General features: G+C 41.6%; 2 protein-coding genes across 6 annotated transcripts; both read left to right on the top strand.

Moving 5' to 3' along the window:
- Window positions 1–482: 482 nt before the first annotated feature.
- LOC120407820 (transmembrane emp24 domain-containing protein 7) lies at window positions 483–25,442 on the top strand. 5 transcript variants are annotated; one of them, XM_039543979.1, is made up of 5 exons: window positions 483–683; window positions 860–1,114; window positions 4,854–5,099; window positions 7,671–7,844; window positions 25,325–25,442. In XM_039543979.1, exons 2-5 carry the CDS (start codon window positions 920–922, stop codon window positions 25,343–25,345), a joined length of 636 nt encoding a protein of 211 aa, XP_039399913.1. In that variant the 5' UTR covers window positions 483–683; window positions 860–919; the 3' UTR covers window positions 25,346–25,442. The 5 variants fall into 5 exon arrangements, with proteins under 5 accessions (XP_039399913.1, XP_039399912.1, XP_039399908.1 ...); XM_039543978.1 differs by lacking the exon at window positions 25,325–25,442 and adding an exon at window positions 15,525–15,657; XM_039543974.1 differs by lacking the exon at window positions 25,325–25,442 and adding an exon at window positions 13,578–13,716.
- Window positions 25,361–26,747, top strand: TICAM2 (toll like receptor adaptor molecule 2). The gene has a single exon (XM_039543980.1). It carries the CDS (start codon window positions 25,384–25,386, stop codon window positions 26,035–26,037), a length of 654 nt encoding a protein of 217 aa, XP_039399914.1. The 5' UTR covers window positions 25,361–25,383; the 3' UTR covers window positions 26,038–26,747.
- The last annotated feature ends 242 nt before the right edge of the window (window positions 26,748–26,989 follow it).

Here is a 26,989-nt window from a genome sequence, read left to right as displayed (position 1 = left end):
AATGACAGATGCTGCCAGCCGCAGAACGAGATAGCTGGACGCGAACGAGCTCATAGTGGAGAATGTAAAGTCCTGATTAGTGAACAGTTGGCATTTACACCGTGCAACTGCAACGCGACCTGCTGTGACTGGGATGAAAGCAAAACAAGCTGCAGGCGGGGTTGGGGCACAGGCTGAATTGCGGGAGGAAGAGGGACCAGCGTTTCAGGCGACAGCTCAGCACATTATCACCAGAGCTGCTGCCAGCAGCACCCCCGCGGGGCCAGACACCTCGCTGCAGCTGCGGGCTGTCCCGCCCCCTCACCTTTCCCCCCGCCCCATTGTCCTTCGCCGCCCCGCCCGCTGTCCTCTCCGGCCCCATTGTCCTTCGCCGCCCCGCCCGCTGTCCTCTCCGGCCCCATTGTCCTTCGCCGCCCCGCCCGCTGTCCTCTCCTGCCCCATTGTCCTCTTCTGCCCCGCCCATTGTCCTCTCCTGCCCCATTGTCCTCTCCTGCCCCGCCCATTGTCCTTCGCCGCCCCGCCCTCTTCTCCGCAAACACCACGTCGACAAAACCAGGGGAAGCACTTCCGGTTCGGGGGCGCGCGACCTGCGTAGCTACTTCCGGGTTCCCAGTTCGTTCGCTCCTCTCGCCACGCTGCACAGACACCGGCTGCCGCCGACTACTACATCCGGGCCTCTCGCAGTGAGTCCCCCGCCCTGCGCCCCCCGCCCCGGGGCGCTGTCTAGCTCGCGGGCCCCTGGTCACGGTGCCGGGCTGGGCGCTAGGCCTGCTCGGTGCGGCCTCCGCGGCTCCCCTTCCTCGCCCAGCGAGAGCCGCTCCCGGACCTGCTCCGACTCATTCTCCCCTTTGCCCCTTAGCTGCTGCTGCCGCCGCCGCCGCTGTCGGGTGCTGAGACCCCTCCGCGCTCCACCGGGGAGATGCTGCTGCGGGGCTTGCTGGGCCCTGGTGCCGCGGCCTGGTCCGCGATCTCGGGGTTGCGGGGGCTGGTGCTGCTGCTGTGCCTGGGGGGCGCCGTGCGGGCCTCCGAGATCACGTTCGAGCTGCCCGACAACGCCAAGCAGTGCTTCTACGAGGAGATCGCGCAGGGCACCAAGTGCACCCTGGAGTTCCAGGTAATCACCCGCCCGCCCGGGCCGCGCCCCAGCAGCGCCAAGCGGTGCTTCGAGGGGGGAGATACGCAGCTCCCGCCTCATCCATCACCCCTCCCATCCATCGTCAAGACAGAGCTACCCCCAGCTTGATAATAGTGTTTCCCTGAGCAGATTGCACAGGGGATCAGGTGCCCCCTGGAGTTTTGGGTATTTGTTCTGTTTCCTCTAGCCAGTTAGAGATGCTTAAAACAGCCACCCCAATACACTGTAACCTAGCCAACATTGTTCATAATTCTAGCTCAGCAATAAGTAATGCTCTTATAAAGTGATCTTGTAGGGCACCAAGTACACCTTACTATTCCAGATAACACCGTCCTTAAACCAGCTTAATATATACCCGTTTGCCCACACAACCAGCCAACTAGTATCCCATTTCCCTATAAAGACAGCTGTTCTACTGAGTTAACCCATAGCACCCTTCACCACACACCTGTTGGGCTCGTCTTCACTTTCCCTGACTTCCCTTTCACTGTGTGCAGCTGGTTGATATTTCTAACTCCTGAAATAAACAAGGCTGTCCCTGAATTTCATTGTGATTCTGAGTTCAAACCCTAAATCTTACTTCACTATTAGGTTTTGAATGATTAAGTATTAATCAGTTGTGATTCTAGAATATTATTGACTAATAACATGTATGCAAGGCTGTGCAATTGTTATGTGGGAGGCAAAGATGTAGAAGTGCTATGTTCTTGATCTACAGTAAAATCATGAGTTAGTTGTAAGCTTCTTGGAAAACTTCCCAAAATTGATCCATTGTATGTATTTATGTGTACCTCACCTATGTGTATCTGAAACTCACATTAGCCTTGTAAAATGGGCACTTTGCCAAAATGTTGTTGCTATAACAAGATATTCCTTGATCTTTTTAGGGATTATACTACTTGGAGCTTTATTCATTTAATTGTTGAGACTGTTTGCCAGCCTAATAAAAGTGAATCACTGATAACTGTACAACATTTCACTTGTGAAAGGCACTTAACTTTCTTGTTTTATCTTGTGTTTTGAGACTTGTTGGGGAAGGTAAATTGTGGAATTAGATTGCTACACTTAATATACTTGACACTGGAAGAATTATGTCTTTATTGGTAACGTGTATTTCACCATACACATCCAACCTGACAAAATACTTCTGTTGATAATAGAAATTTACACATAGGCAAAGTAAGAAAAATGCTGCTTGAGAACTTGAGTCCCACCTCAATGTGTATAAAACATGTAATAAGTGCTTTATACAGCACTTATTTACAGCTCTGAGAAAACAGCCAGCTCTGATGTTCACAAAGTTGAAGCTAAACAAAATTATGTATAATTTATAAAGCTTTAACTTTTTTTTTTAATCTCATGGTCTACTGTCATCCACATAATTTTCCAAAACTCTGAAAGTTTAAATCAGTAAAAATAGAAAAAAATGCTTAAAAATAAACATTGATATTATCCATCAAAATTATATATAAAAAGGTGAATTCTGCCAAGCCTAAATAGAATACATCATAAATAATTATGAATTAATGCAGTTGCTTTTCAGTGTTTAACATGTGCCCATGCTATTTGGAGGAATTGTACATTGGTGAATTCTGCCCCAAATGTCTTTGAGCTTGTTCTGCATCCATAGAAAAGTCACTCTGGTGGTTTTCTATTTCTATCCGTTTTGTCTTTCAAATCTAGCATTAAAACAAGTTCTAATCATCTGATACTTAACCAAATTAGTTGTAGCTCTTTGGTAGTAATTGTAGTTAAAGATTGCTGATCTAACATGCAATTTCTGAGGCTGCTTGTATCTAAAGAAACTAAAAGATTTCTTTGAATACTGACACTGAAATATTTCTGTCATCTGTGTTTTGTTCAGAAGAATTTTCCACAAAAACTGGGCTTCTTCTTTCCGCTATCTGAGCTATTTTAATTTGTATGAGTAGAAGTCTGTCCTTAAACATTTATCTTTAATTTGTTTAAATGTAATATCTTTGGGACAAACCTTTCAAACTTATGCACCCATTAGTATCTGAATTATGAAGTTGGAGATAAGACCTGTTGGGGCTAATCTGTCTGCTTGAGGGAGGCAACAGTATTCCTAAGTCTGCATTAAAATCCCCTAAAATCCCCTAAATGCAACTGCAACAAAGTTTTTTCTATAAAAGGTTTGATTTCAGCACATCATCTGACTTATTTCCACTGAAATTTAGAAACTAGGTTTACTATGAAGACTGTCTATAAAACCTATAAAGAATTCTTAAATGCATAGTGTCTGTATCATAAGGATACAGTTTTTTTTATTTAAACCTAGTACAACGGAGTCGCATCTTAGGTTAGGTTCTAAAGTCAGCATGTAAGGCGAAAATCGTGTTTAGTCAAAATTACTCTTGTAAATCCCTTAATCGCCCATAAAGTACAGTACTGTATACTCAGAGGTGAAAGTAAGTCAGTACGGCGCCCTGGGCCCTTTAAATCGCCACCAGAGCCCTGGGGTAGCAGCGGCAGGGCTCCAGTGGTGATTTAAAGGGCCCGGGGCTGTGGGAGCCCCGGGCCTTTTAAATCTTCACCAGAGCCCTGCATCTGCTACCCCGGTGCTCTGGCAGCGGGACTTGGGAGGCAATTTCAAGGGCCTGGGGCTCCAGCCGCTGCAGGGAGCCCTGGGCCCTTTAAATCACCAGCTCAGGGAAGCCGGTCCAGTGTACCGGCTTACTTTCACCTCTGGCAGCATCTTTAAACACTAGAATCTCACTCAGTGTGGCAAGATGCTCACACTATGAGAGGCATGCAGGAACTGAGACGGACTGAGAGAACAGCAGATTCACGTCTCTCATCTCCACGCTCACTCTGGGGCATACGCTCATTGACTGGAATGGTAGGCGGAGTTGTTGGGTTGTTGTTTTTTTTTGCTGAGCCCGTATAGTTGAATTTGCATAAGTTAAATGCGTATATGATGCAACTCCACTGTATGCTTTTCTCTCATTTCCAAAACTATGCTGATAAAGGTTTGTGTGTAATAAATTTTTTAAAAAAGGGGGAGGGGGGGCATATCCAGTCCCCATTCTTGTGCCACTCTGCAGCACAAAGCAGGAAGAAAGCTGGCTTAACATGTCTGTGTGCAACACCCTTCCAGTCATGTCAGAAGCAGGTGTAGGCTGGGACATTGTTACATTCTGGCAATTCCAACCTGCTGGAACAGCTCCAGTCTGTTTAATACTGTATTGGTTTTTCTGGACTTGAAAAGTGGGCCTAAAATACAGTAAATCTTACTGTTCTAACACAGTATTACTTTTATTTTATTGTCGTCTTGTCAGGTTCTTCTACTGTACCTATCATTAAAGTATCTGAGAAACTTAAATAAAATAACTTAATTGAAACGAAACTTTCTTTCATGTATTTGTATACATTAATATGTTTGAAAAAACTTATCAATCTTCTACAACTGAATGGATGTACAGTATTTTATTCTGAGTTATTCTTGTTTTGTTAGTGTGTAAAATCCAAGTTCATTGCTGTAGGCCAAGATAAATTGATACTCTTGAATTGAACAACTTCACTGGTGAACTCTGGTTTATTACAGCTCTCTGTATCTTCTCTATTCTTGGTTTAGTGAATTAGTTAAATTAAATAAAATACATCGGATCAAATGACTTGTAGAGGTGCTTAGATAACTGTAATACTAAGACTAACTTTCTACTCTGTTAAAGTGCCAATAATCTTTCACACTCCACAGGTGATCACTGGAGGGCATTATGATGTTGATTGTCGGCTGGAAGATCCTGATGGCATTGTGTTGTACAAAGAGATGAAAAAACAATATGATAGCTTTACCTTCACTGCATCTAGGAATGGAACATACAAATTCTGCTTCAGCAATGAATTTTCTACTTTCACGCACAAAACTGTGTACTTCGACTTCCAGGTTGGAGAAGATCCACCTCTGTTTCCTAGTGAGAACAGAGTCACTGCACTTACCCAGGTAAAGGGCTGATTTAAAGTGACTTGATAGCCAAACAAAAAATGGAGCAGATGACGCTTGGATTTTCAAAGGAGCCTAAGGGGGTTAGGTACCTACATCGCATTGAAAGTCAATAAAACTGGGCATCTAACTTCCTCAGACTTCTTTGAGTTAACTAGGGAGCTCTGTTAAATCAGAGACTTAGTTGTTAGCAATGAACTTTTGTCTACGTAAAGTTTGGATGTAAAACTGAGCTTGTGCAAACTGGAGTAGCAGTCATTAATCATGGAAGTAGAACTAAGATTTAGGGATTTACCTCCCAGTTAGCAAAGAGCAAAGTCATTCACAACAGGACATTGTTTAAGGAAATTATTAGGATGAGAAGATGTTGGAGGAATACTACGTTGCCGGGTCAGGGAGGAATTCAACAGCAGACATAGTTTCTAGACATTGTTCTGGAAGGAAGTGGCAGGTAGGCAAGGAAGCCTCTTCCACTATTTTTGTGCCTCTTTCTTATAGGCTGTGGGTCAAAGTAGAGTTTAATTGGACCTTACTGTCATACTAAATTTTGTACAATCTACTGTTTTGGCAACAGTGGTACGTGCATCTGTCTGTAGCCACAAGAGGTCCCAGTCTTGGCATTTGTGGAGACGAATGGGATTGCTGGAAAGAAATGTAGTGTGGATGAATAAAATGCACTTGAAAGGTTACAGAGTAAATATATTTAAATTCCCAGTATTTTAGTAATGGCAACTCATCTTTTTATACCATCATGGTAAAATATTGAGATTTTATACTAAAAGCTAATCTGCTTTCCCTCGACGATACTAACTGTGTAACTAAAAATAGTTACTAATAGTTACTAATACGATAAGACTAATAGTTCTCTGAATTGTTTATATCACAGAGAGGTATATTTTCTTAAGGAAGCTGCATTTCAGTGCTGTGACTTCACTCCTGTCTGAAAGTTGAAGTGTTGGTGCTTTGAACTTTTTGAACAGTTTGTTTCTAAATTCTACCTTTCTGTAGAAACATCAAGTAGTGTAAAAAAATAAAAATAAAAGGGCTTTTACATTTCATGCCTCTTTTTAAGGAAAGTAAAACTGAATAAGATAATTAGGAAATGCTCAATTTAATATTTAGATTAGAAATCTGTCCAGTAAGTCAAAATTATGAGAAGCAAAGAAAACTAGCAAAATAAATTGAAAATAAAACATGTTTCACGTCTAGTTGGTTAATGTTATAGATGTTTAGGTTTTTTTTATTTATGTATAGTAGGGCAAGAAAACTGCTTTCCCACAAAAAAGGTTTCAGCTATGTGAAGTTTTATTCTTAAACCTTAGGTCTTATTTTTGTTTTTTACATGTCTTTCTGTTAGCCTCACTTCGTTTTTCCTAAACAGAAACCCATTTAAATGTGTTCAGTACATTACCCACAGATACCTTGTGTGCTGCCAGTCGGCAGCAAACTCACTCCAAAACTGCTATTTAGGTGAGTTTGCTCACCATTTCAGCACTTTGGAACCAAGGATATAAACACCATCCCCTAGCTATCTTTCTGCTGGCCTGAGTGGACCCAAAGATCTCTCTCTTCCAGTGCATTTCACAATCTTTGCTGTTGTCAAATGAATGTAGGAACTTGAAGACTCCTGAGTTCAATTCCAGGTTTTGTAGGGGAGCTTGCTCTAATAATTAGAGCTGTCTGTCTCTCTGTCCCCCTTCTGCTCCTATCTACCCTGCCTCTTTCTGGTTCTTGTCCTCTACCCTATCTCTCTATTTTTCCCTACTCTCTGGATCCTGCAACTCCCTCTCTTCCTGACCCATCTAATGCAGCTATTCTCTCTTTCTCTCCTCATCCCTGTGCATTCCAGTGTGGTTGCTTCCTCAGTGTTGCCTGAGCACCAGCAGTGGGAGTATTGAGAACACTTGGTTCTTGTCCTGCTCCGTAGTGTCCCTTTGCTGCCGGAAGGAGCAACTACAGGGGACGTCCAGTTCAGTGCAGGCAGACTCTTCAGAGAATTTAGGGAACTGAGCATGTATAAATTGTGACTTTTCTAAGTGCACAGCCAACTTAGACAGATTTTCACAGGAATGGTAAAAGACATATCCCTGACACCCAGATGGCCCCTGTCATATATTAAGTCCCTGCTTCAAAGGCTCGAGGGTTTCTCAACAAATCATTGAAATATATATATTTTTTAAATATGGGCAAAACAATGTATGTTTCCCTAATCTTGTTCTCTGAAGTGGCTGACCATTTTAGCTGAAACAAAACAAAAAACCTGAGGCAGACACTTGTCATAGAACATTTCAGCCCAAACAGTTAGTTTGGCCAAGTTCTAAGTAACTGAAAATAGGGCCATATAATGGGAAATGTGAGGCAACTTTAATGATATATTATGTGGTTGAGAGGGAAAATATTTAGTATATTGGTTAATGTGGGTTAGATGTGACAGAGCTTAAAAGCATATTAGTTGAGAGAATAAACATACTCGCATCTAAAATTACAGAAGTCCTGGCCATATATGCTCAGATACAGCACAAAGAATTCTTCCAATGCTTTTCTAATTCAGAAATATTTTTTTTTGTCTAGATGGAGTCTGCTTGTGTTTCAATTCATGAAGCTTTGAAGTCTGTTATCGATTATCAGACTCATTTCCGCTTGAGAGAAGCACAAGGTCGCAGCAGAGCAGAGGATCTAAACACCAGAGTAGCCTATTGGTCAATAGGGGAAGCCATCATTCTTCTAGTAGTTAGTATTGGGCAGGTATTTCTCCTCAAAAGCTTCTTCTCTGATAAAAGAACCACCACAACCCGTGTTGGATCATAACCAGTAGTGAAATGATGCTTCAGATCCACTGTACACTGTTCATCTGTAAACTTACTGTTTTCCAATTAATTGTAGATACAAAAGAACTAAAGATGGGCAACAGTTTTAATACCTTTTTACCCCTTCCCATTCATTAAAAATTACAAAAAGTGGTCAAAGTGAACGGGACAGCTTTTTATTTGAAATATTTGGAAAAGTTGAGAACTTACTATTTTTTTATGTTTTTGTTAAGCATCCAGCAGTGATCTGTTTTTCCTTTATTTGTATTCATTGATTAATCTGTGGTATGCTTTGAAAAAAACCCAAATAGTTGAGATGGAAGACAGTACATGTGAAAAATTGATATTTTAGCTTTTCAGGCTGAAGGTGTTGGATTAAAACCAAAAGCAAATGTGATGAACTGTAGTCACAAAGCATTGAACTGCATTGTTTTGATTTGCTCTGAAAAATCCAATTCATACATCTTTCTTTGCTATAAAACTTGCAAGTTAACACTACATCATGGCACAAATACTGTTCTTCTATAGAATGGTAAGTCTCCACTTTTCACACTTAAGTTTTATTTTTAAACAAGTTTGTTTAAAAAAAGACATTCTTCCTATATTAAAATATAATGAATTTGTTTTACAATTTTTTTTTATTGAACAAATTGTAAACTGAGACTACTCAGGAAACCAATTTTCTATACTCTATAAAAATCAAAATTTCCAAGGCTTGCTTTTTTTTTTTTTTTTTTTTTATGCAATAAAATAGGGAGAATCCTGTAACTTTGTCACTGAAGTTGTGTAGTCTCTGTAGTCATGTATGCTGCTGTGGCTCTTCAAAATTAGGACAACAGTGGTAAACTGGCTTGTTAGGTAGCCCAGCACTGATACGGGACATGGTTGTATGACATCTGTGTGAGGCACATACAAAGCTTTCTAGTAAATCATTATCAAGTCCAATTTGTTATTTATACTGCATTGTATCTCCAAGGTTGTGATGCATTGGTACATTGTTGCCTTGTGCATCTAACTGCCACTTCTGGTTTGCTAGTGGTCATGCAATGTTTTAAAAGTTTCAGGGTGTCTTTTGGTAGGTTTGCAGTCTACATTGTTATCATTGCTCATGTCTTTAATAGATGCTGTATTGTGTACTCTGAAAAGTCTTGTTTTATTAGAACGTGGAAGTTGGCAAACATACATAAATTGTTTGAACTAAGGTATTCAAAATAAGATTAAAAGCTAGTACAGATGAGTTGAGAATTGGTAAGATTACCGTAGTCCTTCCCAAGTGCACAGGAGAAACAACAACTAACCTAAAGACACAAGAAAATGTAGAGTTTTTCACTGATTTTCCTCTTAATTCAAAAGAGGTTGTTAACTTAAATTGTTAAGCTAGCATGCAGTAAAAGGACTGTAATTCTGATTTGTTGCCAGTGTTGATCAGATATTTTCAACTCTGGAGAAACTAAAAAGTTTGTATATATATATATATATATATAAGAGTCATACTTGGGCACATGGCAAAAAATTCAGGGCCATCAACTTAAAACAATTTAAATTTCAGTGGTTGTAATAAAAGGAGGTTCTAGATTTATTCTTACTGTGAATAAATCAATTACCTGTAGTCTGGGACATCCAAGAAAAATTTGAGAATTCCTATTTTAGCGGTCACTGAGGTTGGTAGGTGATAAACAGGATCTTAGTTTAAGGAATCTAGTTGATATTCTCAGACCTTGTTTTTAATTTTTTTAAAGCACCTACAACTTCCTTTATTTGGAGGGGTAAAAACAATGCCAGTGCTGGTTACAACTTTGCAAAAATAAACTAGTGCACAGACTCTTTTTTTCCTGACTGCCACAAGCCTGTGCCTGCATGTGATACTCTTCCCTGATTGTGCTTGGCTGCTTTATTCTTGTGTGGCAACAAGCTGATCTTCTGCAGGATACTTACAAACTTAATTACATGCCATAATAAAGCAAATGGGTTCAGTTAAGGCAAGTGTTGCATGTTTGCCATTATAACCATTTGATGAAAATGTGATCTAATTTTGGCAGTGTCCCACTGTAATCTTCTGAAGCTTGAACTATCACTTGTAAGTAGATCAGTTAATGAGTAGCTTTAATTGCAATGAAAACATTTGTTTTAAAGATGTGAATTTTTTTTACATTAGTTGCTTCATGTTACTGTCAAAATTGCTAAATGGTGTAGGCCAAATATTGGTTTATATCCTCGCAGATTCTCTCTCTCCCCCTCTCTCTTTCTTTTGTCTTTTTATTTTTTCCCGTTTGAATGTGTAAAGTGGAACTGTTTAGCTCAGTATACCTTCCACTGCAGAGGTCTTGTGGAATTGACTGTTAAATTGAAGTTGGGTATTCAAACCAATCCTCCTGTATCTTAAAAATAGCCTTTATTTTTCTGTTCTAAAAACATGGCACAAAACCACACGTTTAAACATAGCTGTATATATTTTTTAGAATAAGTGACTGAATAAAATTAATAGGCTATAATAGACACATGCTAACAAATCAACAGTGGGTAAAAAAAACATTTTAAGGTGTGTGACAATTAAAGCTTCATCCTTTTTATATTAAGGACATGGTTCAAATAAGAGGTGTATGGTACACAGCTAAATCACCCAGTGTTTGATAAAATACAATTTTATTATGTACTGCAAAAGACACCAGTTTTTTACTATTCTTTGGATGTTTATGTTTACGGAACCTCTTCTTTTTTGTGTGGCCTGAAATGTCAATTCCTGTTTTAGTTTGAAAACATTTGTTAGTTTGAATAAGACAAAAGGCAGACCCTGTGAATATTGTATGGGAAAATAAAAATTAATATATGAACATGGTCTGAATGGATTTTTATTTTGAGACTGGATGGGAAAGAAAGAAAGAAAAAAGTGAGATTGAGCCAGCTAACCTATATTTTAGAATAAGTATTTTTAAAGTATTTATCCATTCATTAATTTATTAGATGCCACTTGATTGCTCATTATCCACATTTCTTTAAATTTGAGATTGGATTACTGCAAGGCACTCCATATGAGGCTATACTTTAAGGCCATTTAGAGACTTGAGTTAGTGCAATATGGTTGCTTTCTTGTTAAGTAATGCATCATGAGTGCACTGCACCAGGGCTTTGTAACCTGCACCTATTGGATTGAGTGGAGTTTAAGGTGTAATTTTGGTTTACAAAGAGACTGCCCTTTTTGTGATACTGCTACAAGTATGAGGTTTAGAGAATAGTATAGTTATCTAAATGTAATTAAATATATAACTAGATAATCTGTAGATATCAAATGGAATCTAGGGGTTATAGTGGGTCACAAATTGAATGAGATAACAATGTGATGCTGTTACGAAACGTGTTAAAACTTCCCAGAATGACAGGAGTCTTATATAAGGAAATGGGAGGTAATTTTTAGAAAATGACCCACGAAGAAAGTCTAGAGAAGGGAAGGCTGAGAGGGAACAACAGTCTTTAAAATATATAACAGGTTGTTATAAAGAGGATGGCAATCAGTTATTCATCTTCACCAAGGGTAGGACAAGAAGTAAAGGACTTAGTTTGCAGAAAGGGGGAAATTTAGGTTACATATATATATATTTTTAAATTAACTATAAGGATAGTTAAGCACTGGAACAGGTTACCTAGGGAGGTTGTGAGTCACCATCATTGGTGGTTTTTAAGAACCAGATAGACAAACATCTGTCAGGAATGGTCTAGGTCAGTGGTTCTCAAACTTTCATACTGGTAACCCCTTTCACATAGCAAGCCTCTGAGTGCGACCCCCCCCCCTTATAAATTAAAAACACTTTAAAATATATTTAACACCTATTATAAATGCTGGAGGCAAAGCAGGGTTTGGGGTGGAGGCTGACAGCTTGTGACCACCCATGTAATAACCTTGTGACCCCCCTGAGGGGTCCTGACCCCCAGTTTGAGAACCCCTGGTCTAGGTACACACAATCCTGTCTCAGTGGAGCCATGGGGAAAGAAAGGACTAACTAGGTGACTCTCTAGGTCCCTACCAGCCCTACATATCTGAGTCTAAGGCTTTGTCTACCCTGGAACCTGAATGACACAAATTTTGTCGTTCAGGAGTGTGAAAAAAACACCTCTGAATAACACGTTTTGCTGACAAAGCGCCGGTGTGAACAGAGCTCTTCTGCTGACAAAACTGCTGCTCATTGGGAGTGAAAGGTTGTTTTTTTTGTTGGTGGGAGAGCTCTCTCCTGCTTACAAACAGCGGCTATACCGTGCGCCTTTTAGTGGCATGGCTGTAGCGGCACAGCTGTGTCGCTAAAAGTTGCGTAGGGTAGACATAGCCTAAAGCTGTAGGGTAAGAATTCTTACAAATTTGCTTTTCTTATACAGTACATGGAGTTCTGGTTATTATACTAGACTGCTGCTGAGAAGAGTAACGGCAAGGATAAATATTTAGTAAATGAAACAAATCAAAAATACTTTGAAAACTATTCTATTCAGCATTTTATGTTACCAGTCCCCTTGGTACGTGGGCACCTTCCAGAATTGTGTTTAAAAATAAATAATTTATGCCCTTCCATTTCTTCCTCTTCCCCATCTATATAGTATTCTTTATTAGTTTTTATACTATGCTCATTACCACCATATCCCTTTAGGAGTTTGTTACATATTTTTGTCCCGCAAGTAATTAGTTGAAATGCTTTTAGGGAAAAGCAAGATTCAAGAGGTGGTTTGTGGTCCTCCTTTGTTCATGGAATGAATTCCACAGACTCAACCCAGCTGTCAAGAAAGTTGTTTCCTGTATACCTAAGTGTTGGCTTTGAGATAGGACCAATGGAATCATCTAAGGAGACGGGTTGGTGGTAGGGTGAGGTAGCCCTTTGGTCCCTGTCTGTCTGAGGTTGTTGAAGAACCGAGACATTAAACTTAACCTGATGTTGAATAAGGGAGTCATTACAATAGTAGCATATATGAGTAGTATATCTTTGGTGTTGTATGGTGCTGAAAGTGTGAAGCTGCTCTTTTCCTGCACCAGTCTTTTCAGAACCAGTGCTTCAGTCCAAGGCGCTGCAGTAATTCCATCTGGAGGGGGTATCTGTGATCAGTCAGGTGGTTGTTGGAAAGGATGGGCTGAAATCTAACTAACTGATGCTATGACTCAGTCAGAAATCTAAGACAGACTGCCTGGATAATTTGGAGAGAGCAGGGTAGTAGCCATCTCTTCACTATTTCATTATGCCTACCAGTTAACTAGCTTTTTTAACTAGCAGTTTGCTTAGAAATGGGGGATTTGACACTAGGTGATAGCTAGCAAATTCCAGTGTAACCAGTGAAGCGTTGGCTAGGATTGGCCAGTTCAGAGTGCTCAGTAACAAGGAATGCTGAATTCCTTTTCTGAAGGTGGGGTTCACTTAGAGAAGGAGGTCCTATTCATTCTTGACTCCCTGAATTTCGCCTGCCATTTTGGTGCCCATTCCTTGGTAACTCTTTACAGTCAGCTTTGGACTTACAAATTATTCAAGATAGTTATCATCTGCAAACACTGCCACCTCACTGTTTATTCCTTTTTCTAGATCATTTATGAAGATGTTGAACAGCACTGATCCCAGTACAGATCCTTGGGGGACAATTTACCTCTCTCCATTCTGAAAACTGACCATTTATTCCTATCCTTTGTTTCTTATCTTTTAACCAGTTACTGATCCAGGAGACCTTCCTTCTTATCCCACAATTTCTTACTTGCTTAAGAGCCTTGGTGAGGGATCTTGTCAAAGGCTTTCTGGAAGTCCAAGTTCACTACCAAAGGTCCATCTAGCCCAGTATCTTGTCTTCCAACAGTGGCCAATGCCAGATGCCTCAGAAGGAATGAAAAGAACAGGTAATCATCAAGTGATCCATCCCCTGTCTCCCATTCCCAGCTTCTGGCAAACAGAGACTAGGGATACCATCCCTGCCCATCCTGGCTGATAGCCATTGATGGACCTTTCCTCCATGAACTTATCTGGTTCTTTACTGAACCCTGTTATAGTCTTGGCCTTCACATGATCACACTGTATCAATTTGATCACCCTTGTCCATATAGTTATTGACCCCCTCAGAGAATTCTAATAGATTGGTGAGGCATGATTTCCCTTTACAAAACCCATGTTGACTCTTCCCCAACAAATCGTGTTCATCTATGGGTCTGGTAATTCTGTTCTTGATGATAGTTTCAACAAATTTGCCTGATACTAGTTAGGTGACATTGTAAACAAGAAGTGGGCAGCATTATCTCCTGCAAATGTAAACAAACTTTTGTCTGAGCGATTGGCTGAACAAGAAGTAGGACTGAGTGGTCCTGTAGGCTCTAAAGTTTTACACTGTTTTATTTTTGGATGCAGTTATTTTTTGTAGATAATTCTACATTTGTAAGTTCAACTTTCATGCTAAAGAGATTGCAGTACAGTACTTGTACTAAGTGTATTGAAAATTACTATTTTTACAGTGCAAATATTTATAATAAAAATTGTATTCTGTGTTGTAATTGAAATCAATCAATTTGAAAATGTGGAATACATCAACAATATTTATATAAATGGTATTCTAGTATTGTTTAACAGCATGATTAATCACGATTAATTTTATCGCTTGACAGCCCTAATTTAATTACATTATGGTTGCTATTACTGAGTGGTTCAGCAATAATTCACCTCTTGAACCAGATCCTGTGTTCCACTTTGGACTAAATCAAGAACTGCCTCTCTCCTAAAGGATTCCAGGACTAGCTGCTGTAGCTGAGACTAGGCCATGTAATTCACACTTGGAGGGAGGCCTCATTTCTTGGAGGATAGAATTAGGGAGGCAAACAGATTAGGCTGAAAACAGAACATTTGTGCTAAATAAGGAAAGTAAATGTCAGTAGGCTAAAAAGACCAAATGTCTGAGCCAGCTAAGATAAAAGGGAGAGCATCCAGTTTACTATTTACTCGCAATGGACAAATTTAAGTTAGGAATGTAGATAAGAGGTAAAGAGTGAATTGAGCATGGAAAGAGCATGCTGCCCAGGGATTAGTTCCTACAAAGTAACCATGCCAATCCAAAAATATGATGCAATATGTAGTAAATGTAATGTGTAAATACATATAATGGAAGAGGTTTGCTGTGTAACTTTGGATGTGTGGTATGTCCCATACCCACCCCCTATGCTTGAGTCTGCTCAAGTGTAGCTTTGCTGTCTGCCAAATAAAAGAACCTGAGTGACTAAATGTGCAGTCTGAGTTTTTTGGATCCCAGAACTGAACAAGGTGTTCTAGATAAGCTGAATGGAAAACATCTCAGAGGGAATCCCAACAGTTGCTCCAAGAAGCATATTCATGGTGTCGAGAAATTTTCTCTCTGCATCCTGTCCAGAGGTGGCTTGTTCCCAGAAAATATGGGAATAGTTGAAACCCCCCCATTATTATTATTGGGTTTTCTATTTTTTTGTAGCCTCTAATTTCCCTGAGCATTTCATAGTCTGTTGTCATCCAGGGCAGGTGGTCAGTAGTATGTTCCTACTTTTATTATTATTCAAGCATGGCATTTCTACCCATGGAGATGCCATGGTACTGTTTGATTCATTTAGGATTTTTACTTACTTGTTTTATGCTTTTTTTCCACATAGAGTGCCACTCCTCCACCAGTATAACACTATGGGCCACAGAGCTTGGGTAGAGGAACTGCCTAACAATGAATATGGAGAGGCAGGCACCCAAGAATACAATCCACAAAGCTAACATGCTAAAAGGAGAGCTGCCTACATTTGCCCATGGGAGGTGCTGATGATACAGCTGTGTCCTAAGTCCTGCCACTCTCTGAGATAAGTGCCTTGATCTGCTAGAGATCCATCAACTTGGGGAGAAGGTATTTGGAGAGGCCTGGTACCCACTGGGTGAGTACTCTAACCACTAGACTCTAGAATAATTCTTTGCCCCATTAATATTTAACTTGATCTGAGAGAGGCTACATCCCCATTCAAATGCCTTTTCATTGGGCAAAGGGGGTCTTGAACTAGGGGGCTCCTATAGTCTGGGCAAGTACTCTAGCCACAAGGCTAACTGGGATAGTCATCTCCTCCCATGAGTCCTGGCTGTGCTGTGTAAAATTTAGGTGAAGAGTCCAATCTGGTAATATGCTCAGAGGTGGCCTATGGAATTGGGCCTTCCCATATGATTTATGGGGCCGAATGCTTCTTTCTCAGTTTGTGAATTGCTCTGGGGTTTAGCTGGAGATAGGCATCTGAACGGCTTAAGTGAGGCAGCAGTATGCAGTCCTCAGGCAAGAGACAGGTACCCAGCCACCTCAGGTGAGGCTGCAAAGTGCATGCTCAGAGGCAAAACCATAGGGGCTGAGTGACTTTAGGAGCCCACAGGACGGTGCAGCAGCCGAGCAGGAGTTTTGTGGGTCAGTGGTGCCTGAAAATGGAACAACGCCTAAGTAGCTTTTTGGAGCCTACTGTATAACCACTGCCACTCAGCCCAGCAGTTCATTTAGCCCAGTGCGCTCTCATTCGGTTATAGGGGTGGCCAGGGCTGGATGCTACAGAAGAAGGTGAAAACCCCTGCAATGGGAATTGATGCAATAACATGCTCTACGACGAAAGCTTCTGAATGCCTCCAAAGGTTGGCTAATGCCTTGAAGGAGGAAGCGCAAAGGGGGGTGAGGCGATATCTGTTACTGGCTCGGCTAGGGTTGGTGAAAGAGACACACCGAGATCTTCTGCGGGTTTGTCGCTTTTCCAAACTGGGCGGGGGGGGGGCACTTTTTAATCTCTCGCGTTACCAGGGGATGTTCTTGTGCGCGCCTATGTTCTAGCCGCTTTTCAATGCGCCGTTTATGAAACACAGAGAACGGAGGCGGGGGCCTGGCTCCCATGGTGCCCGCCACGTGGCGCCCGCACCGGGTTATGCGGCCCTCGGGGCTCAGCCAGCCCGGGCTGAGGCGGGCGGCTGCTCCCGGCAGCGCTCGGCGTGACGGGGCGGGGTCCTGCCAGTCACACGCGGCTGTTGTTTCCCGGAGCTGATGGGGAAAGAGGTAGCCGAGCCGAGCCCCGCCCCGGCCCCTCGCCAGCCACCGCGTCCGCCTGCGGGGAAGGACGAGCGGCCTCAGCCCGGTAAGTGACTCCGGCGGGGCGACCCAGACTCTACCCGCGGCGCTTCCTTTCCCGGGGGGAGACCCGCCGAGAGCCTGGGCCCGGCCGCTTCCCCTGAGCTACAGCCCCACGCGCCGCCCCGGCCAGACCCTGCGCGGCTCCCTCCCTGTCCCGGCCCCGGCCCCGGCCCCCGCCGCTTCCCCCGGCCCCGCCCGCACCGGCTGCCCTGCGGCTCCCTCCTTCCCTCGGCTCTCTGCGCTCAGACGCGAGCCGGCCCCTAGAGCCCCAGCCCAGCGAGACCGGTCTCAGCCCAGCCTTCTCCCGCGCCGCGGACAGCCCCGCTGCCCCCTCACTACTATGGAGGCAAAGCACAAGAGGCTTCACTAACTTGCTCTGTTTCGCGCCCAGAAACAGATCTGTCTGGGGGGAGGAATCCTGGCACAGATCGGCCCCGAGGCTCTGCCAATTCTGCCAGTATAATCCCGGGCGGGGGCTGCCGTTCTGCTGGAAGCAGGGGGCAGGGGCGAGGAGAAGAGAGTAGCCGGCTGGCTAAGGGGTGCACTGATGGAAAAACAACGCTCAACTGCCCTCCCCGGGACGGCAATTTAAAGGTGTTTTCTCCAGCTCAATCGTTGAGGATGGCAGGTGGCAGAAGCACTGCCTGCCCTCACTCTTGGTGACTGCTCCCCGGGGGGAACAGAGGTGTAAAATACATCTCCCTGTACTAGCTTGGTGGGGGAATCTAGGTCGAAAAGTATTAAAACATTTATTAACACCTGAGATCAAACGCGAGTCCAGGTGCAATGGGCATAAGCAGTGCTGCAAATAAGCCGGTATGGTCAGGAAAATAAGACATCTATACCAGCAGGCCATACCGGAATGACACATTCGGTATCTGCTGAGCACCGCAGGGCCCTCCCGGGAATCTCAGCGGCGAAAGGAGCAGAACGCGCTGGGCAGCCTCACACAGACAGTGCCTCCGGCGCAGCTGGACCATCCCCAGCCCTGTCCCCTCCCGCAGGCTGTACAGACCCCAGACAGGAGATGTAGCTGTGTGGAGGGGCTGGGGGGCGGTACAGCTGCACCGGAGGCGCTGCTGGCGTGGGGCCGCTGGCCAGCCTCACCTTCTGTTCCTTTCGCTGATGTGGTTCCCGGGAGATCCCTGCGGCCAGGGCCGGCTCTAGGAAGTGCGGGGCCCAATTCAAACAGTTTCAATGGGGCCCCGGCAGGGATGACTTTAAAAAAAAAACACGTGGGGCTTGTGCTCACCGGGCGGTGCTCTGAGTCTTCGGCGGCACTTCGGCGGTGGGTCCTTCACTCGCTCCAGGTCTTCGGCGGCACTGAAGAACCCGCCAACGAAGACCTGGAGCGAGCGAAGGACCCGCCGCCGAAGACCTGAAGCACCGCCAGGTGAGTAAAAGTTAAAAAGGCACCTCTAGCCAGGGAAGGGATTCTCACTGGGTGCAGCGCCCTCTTAGGCGCAGGGCCCGATTCGGGGGAATTGGTGGAATTGACCTAAAGCCAGCCCTGCCTGCGGCTCAGCAGACACAGATTTATATCTGCGGATATGTGACAGTCAGGAAAGGTGACTTGTGGTAGGGGCACAAAGGGTCATGTGACCCTTCCCAGGTTTAAGTGCCCCCACCAGCCCGGGAGGGAGAGGAAGGGACGGGGCCGTTTCTCTTCCAGCCACACTGCCTGGGAGAGCCCTGCACTCTCCCAGGCAGCTGCTGTGCTGCACCGGGCAGCATTCGGGAGTGGCTGTGGGGCCTGGCTGCCGGGAAGAGCAGCCGAACACCTGCGGGAGCTGGCACAGATCCCCTGGGGTGGCTCTAGGCATTTTGCCGCCCCAAGCACAGCAGGCAGGTTGCCTTTGGTGGGTTGCCTGCCCGCCTGCGGGAGGTCCGCTGAAGCCACGGGACCAGCGGACCCTCCGCAGGCAGGCCGCCAAAGGTACCCTGCCCGCCGCCCTCGCAGAGACCGGCAGAACGCCCCCAGCGGCTTGCCGCCCCAAGCACGCGTTTGGCATGCTGGTGCCTGGAGCCGCCCCTGCAGATCCCACTCCCCAAGTTAATGTGGGATGGGGAGAGTGCAGGGGTCCCAGGCTGGGGCGGGGCAGGGAGGAGTCATGTGGGGAGGTCACGTGCCCCCCCCTTTAGCTGGTGCCCCCCTTTATGTCCCTCCTATGAGTCGCCATACCGGTAAGAGTTAAAATCTGCGTGTACCACTGTGTCTAAGAGGTGTAATGCCCTTGGTCAAAGCTGAAGAATATTGCAAATTTAAATTTATGGCAGCTTGCTGGTGTGGCCATGCAGGTGTCTGCTTAGGTTCTGCAAATTATGCTTAAAATTAAATATTAAGACATTCATATAAAATTTTGTTTAAAAACATGATTGAATCTCCATTTTGACAACATAAGAACTTACTAGTTTTTATTAGTGCTTGTTTGAAAACTTAAAGGGACACTGTCAACTTAAAATGTAGTCAGTTCCAAAAATGAGTTAAAAGTAGTTTCAAGCAGTACAGACATCCCTGAGTCCCTTGCTTGTTTTGGAAGGTTTACAATTAAAATTTTGTATTTAAATTTTTTCCTTTCCTATTTTGATGTGAGAGAGATTCACAGAAACAAAAGACAGAAATTGACTATAGAGGGAAAACATTGGGACCCAGGGGTTACTTTGAGCATTTGACAGTCTTTTGTAATTTAACTAAAGTATTTTTTCTCTCCCAAAAATCTATCAGTTATAGCTCTTTTGGTGTTACTTGTAACAATAGTAGGTACAGTTTTTCAAATCGAAGTGTGATTTTTAAGTTTACTCTGAGGAATGTAACGACCGTGAAAGCAGAGGTAGCACCATTCTGTAGAATCAAGCTAGAAGCTAGAGCATAGTCTCCTTATCTCCAGTCTACAACATTAAAAACCTCTCCTCTGGGAAAGGAGGGACTTGGGAGTGAGAGAGGAATTCTTGGGGAGAAAACATCTAGAAACAGCTTTCTCAGGAAGGAGCTCAGAGTAGAGTAAGGCTTGGAAGGATTAGATTTTTGTTGGTAGATGTCAGTAAACACTGATTTCACCATACACTCAAAAACTGATGAAAATACATTTTTATTTATAACTGAAATTTACAGATAGGCAAAATCAGGAAAATACTCCATGAGAACTTGATTAGATTAAAAAATCCAGTGATTTAGACTTTTAAATTAGGATTGTCACAAATGGATTAGTGAATGAATTCAAACAGGTATGACATAAAAATGGGTATGATTTACTTTGTATTATTTGACATGATGCTGACAGTTTGTGTTATAACAGTTTGTAAAGCTTTAACTATTTGAATCTCACTGTCTACTGTCATTAACTAAATATCTGATCCCTGTAATTTCCTTAAACTGTGAAAAGTTAAATAAACATTTAAAAATGCTTAAAAATAAACATTAATATTATCTATTGACATTATGAAAATATTCTGTCAAGTCTAGCTATAGTTAATTTTTATTGAAACAAAAGGAAACCCTGAAAGGGAGTTTGTTCTGGCCACTCAACCCAGTGCGTGAGAGTTGTGGTGAGAGTGGAATGATTCTTTTAATCTATTAAAATAATTAACAAATTATTAATCAGCATTAAAAACTAAATATTGATATCTGGTGAAATTCAGAGAAGATACGCACAAATCCTTCTGAGCCTAGATATATTATGTAATATGTAACTTGGTTTTTTCCGCTTCCAAATAATGACCACAAATAAAACTGTTTAGAAAGTAGTAATGGGATGAATTGTCCTAACCGCTTACTGAAAGAAAATTATAAGCATGCAACACTTTATGTTCGGGGCTTAGATACCACAATAAGCATGTTAAAAAGATTTCATACAGCAAAGACAAATTTCATTTTACACTGAGATGGTTGCTCCATGTTGCCTGTTGTTAAGACATGTAATGCATAGTGAGCCTAGGAACCTGAGATTTGCAAAATCTTGGTTTACTGTGAGTTTTGTGACCAACCAACAGCACTATTGAGTCAGGCTCAAACCCAGCATTTTCTAAACTCCACTTGCAAACTGGGCTGTGGAAAATTCAGGACTCCATTGTCAATGGAAATAAAACAATACTCCAGTATATTTAAACCTGATTTCCATTCAGAAGGGCAGATGCAAACACAGTTGATTCACATCCCTTTAAGGACTTTACAATTTCAAATGGTTGAAATAACCTCCGTCCCTGCAACATATAAATATTCATTAGATAAAATGGTATTTGGGAGGCAGCTCTGGTGGATATTGAAGCTCAGTAACGTTGTTCCCTAGATTCTGCAGGGCTGCATTCTGTCACGCCTCCTGGGCAATGTATATATTTGGTTTCTGTAGGAACTAATAAGCAGGGCCGGCTCCAGGCACCAGCTTATCAAGCAGGTGCTTGGGGCGACCACTCCGGAGAGGGGCGGCAGGTCCAGGTATTCGGCGGCAATTCGGCGGAGGGTCCCTCACTCCCGGTCGGAGTGAAGGACCTCCCGCTGAATTGCCGCAGATCGCGATCGCGGGTTTTTTTGTTTGTTTTTTTTGCGTGTGCGCTGCTTGGGGCAGCAAAACCCCTGGAGCCGGCCCTGCTAATAAGATTGTTTGGCTGCTGGATGATATGGAATAGGTAGTTTTTCTCCATTAATGAGTTTATTAGCTCTAAGAAGTTCACAATAGAGTGCTTTGGGATCCCCATTTGCTGTTGCATTCTATGGGGGCATTGGTATTCCAAAGACTTATTTTTATCTACATCTGGAAAAGAATTTGTGACTGCAAAATTTCTGATGTAAACCTTGCCTTTGTGAGAGAGAATGATGATGTACTCTCATTCAATCTAGGGCTCCCCCTTAATATGATGCAGAAGCTACAACTAGTGCAGATTATGGTTGCTTGCCTTCTTGATGGTAGCAGTAGCAAGGAGAATATTACGCTACTCCTCTGAATAATGTATTGGTTTCCTAGTTATTTCTAGACACAATTCAAGGTGTTGGCATTAGTATATCTATTGTTTAGGTAAAGTTTTTATGAAGCATCTAGCACTATCCTGTTTAAGTGATGCACAAAATATAAAGAGTGCAAATCAAATAATGAAAAGGAGTTTTTTCTGCAAGGTCCTTCAGCTTGTATTTTTGTTTGTAGGATTTTATGTATTTACTTGTAAGAGCATGAATTATGGGGGAAGACTTTATCAAAGTGGCGTATTTTACATTTTCATCTGAACACCATCAGGTTTGGGTTCCAGTAATTTAGGAATTATTTCTTCCTTCCTCTATGCTCCTTTCCTTGCAACCCTCCTCACGCCCCCAAAAAATAACTAAACCAATCACACATCCCATCCCAATGATGCATACATAGCCACCTTTGGGCATGGATATCTGTTACTGAAAAAAGTATGACAGTGTGGTGTAAACCTAAAATGCTTCTCCATTCTGAGGTTAAAAAGATAAAATGTTATTCTGGCAAAAGTTAAATTACAGAAATTGGGGCCAAACTGGCACTGTGTGCTTACTTTAAAAGTTTTAATTTTATGACAAAAATCATTTGGGAGAATAATAAATTGCATAGATACATTCTCCGTGAAGAAATGCTCATTATTGGGCTCTGCCAACAAAAATATGTATTCACCAAGGAGTGACTACTAATAATCTGATCATGTTATGAGAATCTGGACAAAATCATCCTCTCGTCAAGGGATACTGCTGGCGGAGACTCAGCCCTACCTCTTCCCACTCTTGCTCTCAAAGCTCAGTGGAGCACTGCCCTGTGCAGAATTCCAGGAGAGTAGTTTCCTTCTGGTCAAGGGAAGGAGAAAATACCCAGAGCTGTGGCCTCACATCATCTGGACCTGATTCTGTTAATACCAACGTAAATCAAGAGAAAGTCCACTGAGATCAGTGGAATTATACCACTGTAAAAACAGAATCAGGCCCTCTGTGTCTTAGGAGACGATCTGCTGGAGCTCATACTCCTCTGCTCATTGAAATGGAATGGATCATTTTGGCCATGTATTCTACAAAACATCTTGACATACATTTAATATAAAGGATGATGTATATGCTGATGCTCTGTTGTAAGTATGTGTCACAAGGTGGTGCTGTTCCAGCTAAAATAAAATCTGTTCCAATATTGCAAAGAAAAGAAACCGAATATAAGCACTTAAAAAAAAATAATACAGCAGGTATGGGCAATGCACGATCAAACTGCTTTTAATTTAGGTACTTCCATGGTGGATCGGCCAAAATACTGGTTTAACTTTTTTTCTTATACTGTATTTGTTTGCAAAATTTGTACAATTTTCAAGCAACTTTTCAAAACAACTGCTTTACTCAGCACTGAGCAATGTTAACAAGGCTGTATGTGTGCTGTAGAGGACAAATAAATTGTTAAGGCAACAAAAGCTGGGTTAAAACTTCTAGGGCACGTTAATAAACAGGAATAAATATCCTTTGAAATGACAGTTTAAGAACATTTTTCATTAATTTGAAGTCAGTGGGGCTATTCACATGGGTAAAAGTTTATAGGATTGGAGCCACATGGTCCTTGGTGAAATGATCCATTTCACAATATTATTTTCTAAAAAGCAAACATAAGATGACAATATAGCTAATCTATTTAATTTAAGGTAGTGTTGTATTATTGCAGAAATGTGTGTGCTTTATGATGCTTTTGTCAATACAGGCATTCACTTATCAAAATAAATAGGGAAGTATTTTAATCAATAGATACACAAACTAGTAGTCCACCTTGGATTAATTTAATTTCATTAAAATCCCAGAAAAGGTATCAAGGTTTTTAGATACTAATCTACATGTAAAGAGAAAAGTTTCAGAACTATTTAATAATTGCCATATACTCCTTAATTTTCATTAGTGCTATACTATTACAGATAATAATCACTTTACATGCACAGATTTCTTGATCCCCTTCAGTGTCATTCTGCTAGGGCTCTGTCAAAGCAGTCACTGTATCGTTCGTAGAACATCATGACTTGTGTCACTAAAGTAATATGGATGTCCCTTTATTGGAGCACACAGAAATTGAATCACACTTCTTATGTTCCAAATGAATAGCTAACGCTTTGTACAACACTTTAACTAAAAATGTTCTGCATAGTAGTATCTGTTTTTTTTATTATTTATTCATATGCGTCAATGATGAAAACTTAATCTTTTTTAGAAGTACAAAAAGGTTACCAGTTCCCCTTTGCTTTCATTGTGCCAGTTCATAGATGTTAGAAATGGGGAAGATCTACTAAATTAAATAGTAAAATGCTAGCCCAATACAGGATTGATCCCAAACAATTCATAGTGCTTTATCTAATTCAGTTTTAAAGTGAGACTAGCAAAGAGTCCACAACCACTTCCTTGCAGAGACTATTTCATAAATTATTAGTTTTCACAACCTGAAGGGTTTTTTTTTCTGATATCCAGCCTAAATTGTTTTGTTCTTAATTTCATTTAATCACTGGGCATCATACCTCTTTTACCCATTCTAAACAATTCCACTCCCTCCTTGTTTTTTACACTCATCATATGTTTATAAATTGTGTTATGATGTCGTCTCCTTCATTTATTGTCTCACCAGTCTATGCATACTTGCATCTTTCCTCCTAAGTCACTTCTTCTAGTTCTTTAAACATTTTTATAGCTCTTCTACAAGGCCATTTGTATAATATAATTATGTGGCTATGTGGGTCTAATTCAATTTCCATTGAAATCTATTGGAAGCTTTTCTATGACTTCTGTGGGAAGGGAATCAGACCCTAAATCTCCATTTGCGTTGCATGAATCTACAGAAATAGAACTTTGTGGGAATATTTTTGGAATTTCAATAAAATTGAAGGTTATCAAATGGCTTTATAATCAACTAACCATTGTCACATATAATTCCTGGTTTTCTGCAGAATTCAGTGCATTTATGGGGGGACCCTTGTTGCATAATTTAGATCTAATGTACTGTATAATGCATGGGCTCTTGCATGAATTTACTCCAATTTGCTGACATCTTTAAGGTGAACACAGTATTCAAGATGTAATCTTAGCTGAGGTGTATATAGTATAGTTGTACAGTTAACTCCCTGTTCCATGACATGCTCCTACTGTAGCCTAAAATCACTTTTTTCTTTGCTGAAATATCGTATGGCTCGCTCATGTAATTTATTGTCCACTTTTGCCACCAGGTCCCTTTCAGCATTTTTGCTGTCTTTCATTAAGATGTATAATAGCCCAATTCAGACTGTTCAGGTTATTTCTAGATTGCTATGAATGCCTTTTTTTGGGTTGTCATAAGATTCAACAACTTTTTACTTTTTGTTTTTTAGAATGAAATGAGTAGATGTTAACCACGTGAACACATCTTCTGACATGTACATTTATCATAATGGGAAACACTAACTCCAAAAGAAATCCTCCCCCTCTACCAAACAACACAGAAAAGGGTACCAATGTGATTGCAGGCCAGAGAGACTTCAAGCAAAAACATGAATTGTGTGGCCTGTCTCTTGACATAGAAGGGATCTCTACAAAAGTTTCAGAAATTCACAGCAGTGATGAGGATCCTGAGGATGTGTTTTACAAGTTTGTGATTCTGCATGCTCAGAATGATGCAGCTGAAGCCAGCCGACTCCAGCATCTGCTACAAAATAATTTTTGTATTAAACCTGGAATAATCTTTGCTGAAATGCCTAGTGGTAGACATTTCTTACAAAACTTAAATGATGCTGTGAATAGGTCAGCATGGACTATTATTCTCTTGACAGAACATTTCTTGAGTGAGGCTTGGTGTGAGTTCCAGTCTTATGCCTCCCTGATGAACGCTCTTAACAAACAGCATAAATATAACTCTGTTATACCACTGAGGCCACTGAATAATCCACTTCCAAGGGAGAAGACTCCTTGTGTCCTGCAAGCCATTAATGCACTGGAAGAAGATAGTCCTGGCTTTGCTAAACAAGTGGAGAAGATTTTCCAGGAGTCAAAATACAGGCAACAGCAAGCAATATGGAAAAAAGAAAGAACAAATGAGACACACTAGAGCTATTGGAATGATGAAAGACATGCATAAAGACAGTTAAATCGATTAATTAAATTGAAGAAGGTAAATCAGTTGTCCTACTCATCTCAAGTAAGAGAGAGAAACCTTCTTTTGAGAAACTAACCCACAGAAAAGATGGTGGTAAGAGTTTCCCATAAAGGCATTATTGTTATTACTTAACATCTGTATGTTTTCACCAGTATTATCAAGATGTGGCGAATCATCACCTTGACCTCTTTATTTATTATATGCCACTTTCCCCTACTCATTTCGGTTTGTCTGGCTTCTCTTTATGTTCTGCTCTACAGTGCAGATACCGTGTCTTCCTTAAAGTTTGTACAGCTCCTCACATGTTGTAACTGCTACTGGAAACAAATAATAAATAGGGTAGTACTAATAGTGGCTGCTACTCCAACAGAAGCTATACAGGATAACATCCTGTAAGGAAGACTATTATATTAATAACAATCTTTATATCAGAAATATAAATATGTTAGAAATACTTACCAGTGTTACAAAACCAAGGAAATACATTCAGTACCCTACAAAATATATGCTGCTATTTTAGGAAATAAGACTCTCAAAATATTTGTGCTTTACTTTTGTCATGTTTGCAATTGTTAAAAAGCATATATTTTCTAATGATGCATCTTGACCAAATGGGTAGGTGCATTTTAAAAATTAAAATAAACACACTCAATTTCTTTTGACTAACCTTGTTTTTTGTTCAAGTCTTAAAGAAAAAACTGGCAAAGTGATGCATAGAGAGATGGAACTTGGGAGACTGTGTGAAGATCTTAGAGATAAGATGTACCTAAAGAATTGCTCTCTGTAGCTCAAAAGTTTTTCTGTTGATGAAAGAGACATTAGCTAAAAGATATTACGTCACCCACCTGGTCTCTCTAAGGCCTGGTCTACACTAGGACTTTAATTCGAATTTAGCAGCGTTAAT

The sequence above is a fragment of the Mauremys reevesii genome, linkage group 6 (assembly GCF_016161935.1).
Source record: "Mauremys reevesii isolate NIE-2019 linkage group 6, ASM1616193v1, whole genome shotgun sequence".
Taxonomy (NCBI): domain Eukaryota; kingdom Metazoa; phylum Chordata; order Testudines; family Geoemydidae; genus Mauremys; species Mauremys reevesii.
The sequence above is the reverse complement of the archived record's forward strand: the minus strand, read 5'-3'. Positions and strand labels throughout refer to the sequence as shown.

Excerpts from the sequence above, each read along its gene's own strand:
- TICAM2 (XM_039543980.1), top strand. The coding sequence starts at position 25,384 with ATGGGAAACACTAACTCCAAAAGAAATCCTCCCCCTCTACCAAACAAC.
- LOC120407820 (XM_039543974.1), top strand. The coding sequence starts at position 920 with ATGCTGCTGCGGGGCTTGCTGGGCCCTGGTGCCGCGGCCTGGTCCGCG. Across the intron at positions 5,100-7,670 it reads GAGTCACTGCACTTACCCAG|ATGGAGTCTGCTTGTGTTTC; the intron begins GTAAAGGGCTGA and ends TTTTTTGTCTAG. Across the intron at positions 7,845-13,577 it reads TAGTAGTTAGTATTGGGCAG|TTACTGATCCAGGAGACCTT; the intron begins GTATTTCTCCTC and ends TCTTTTAACCAG.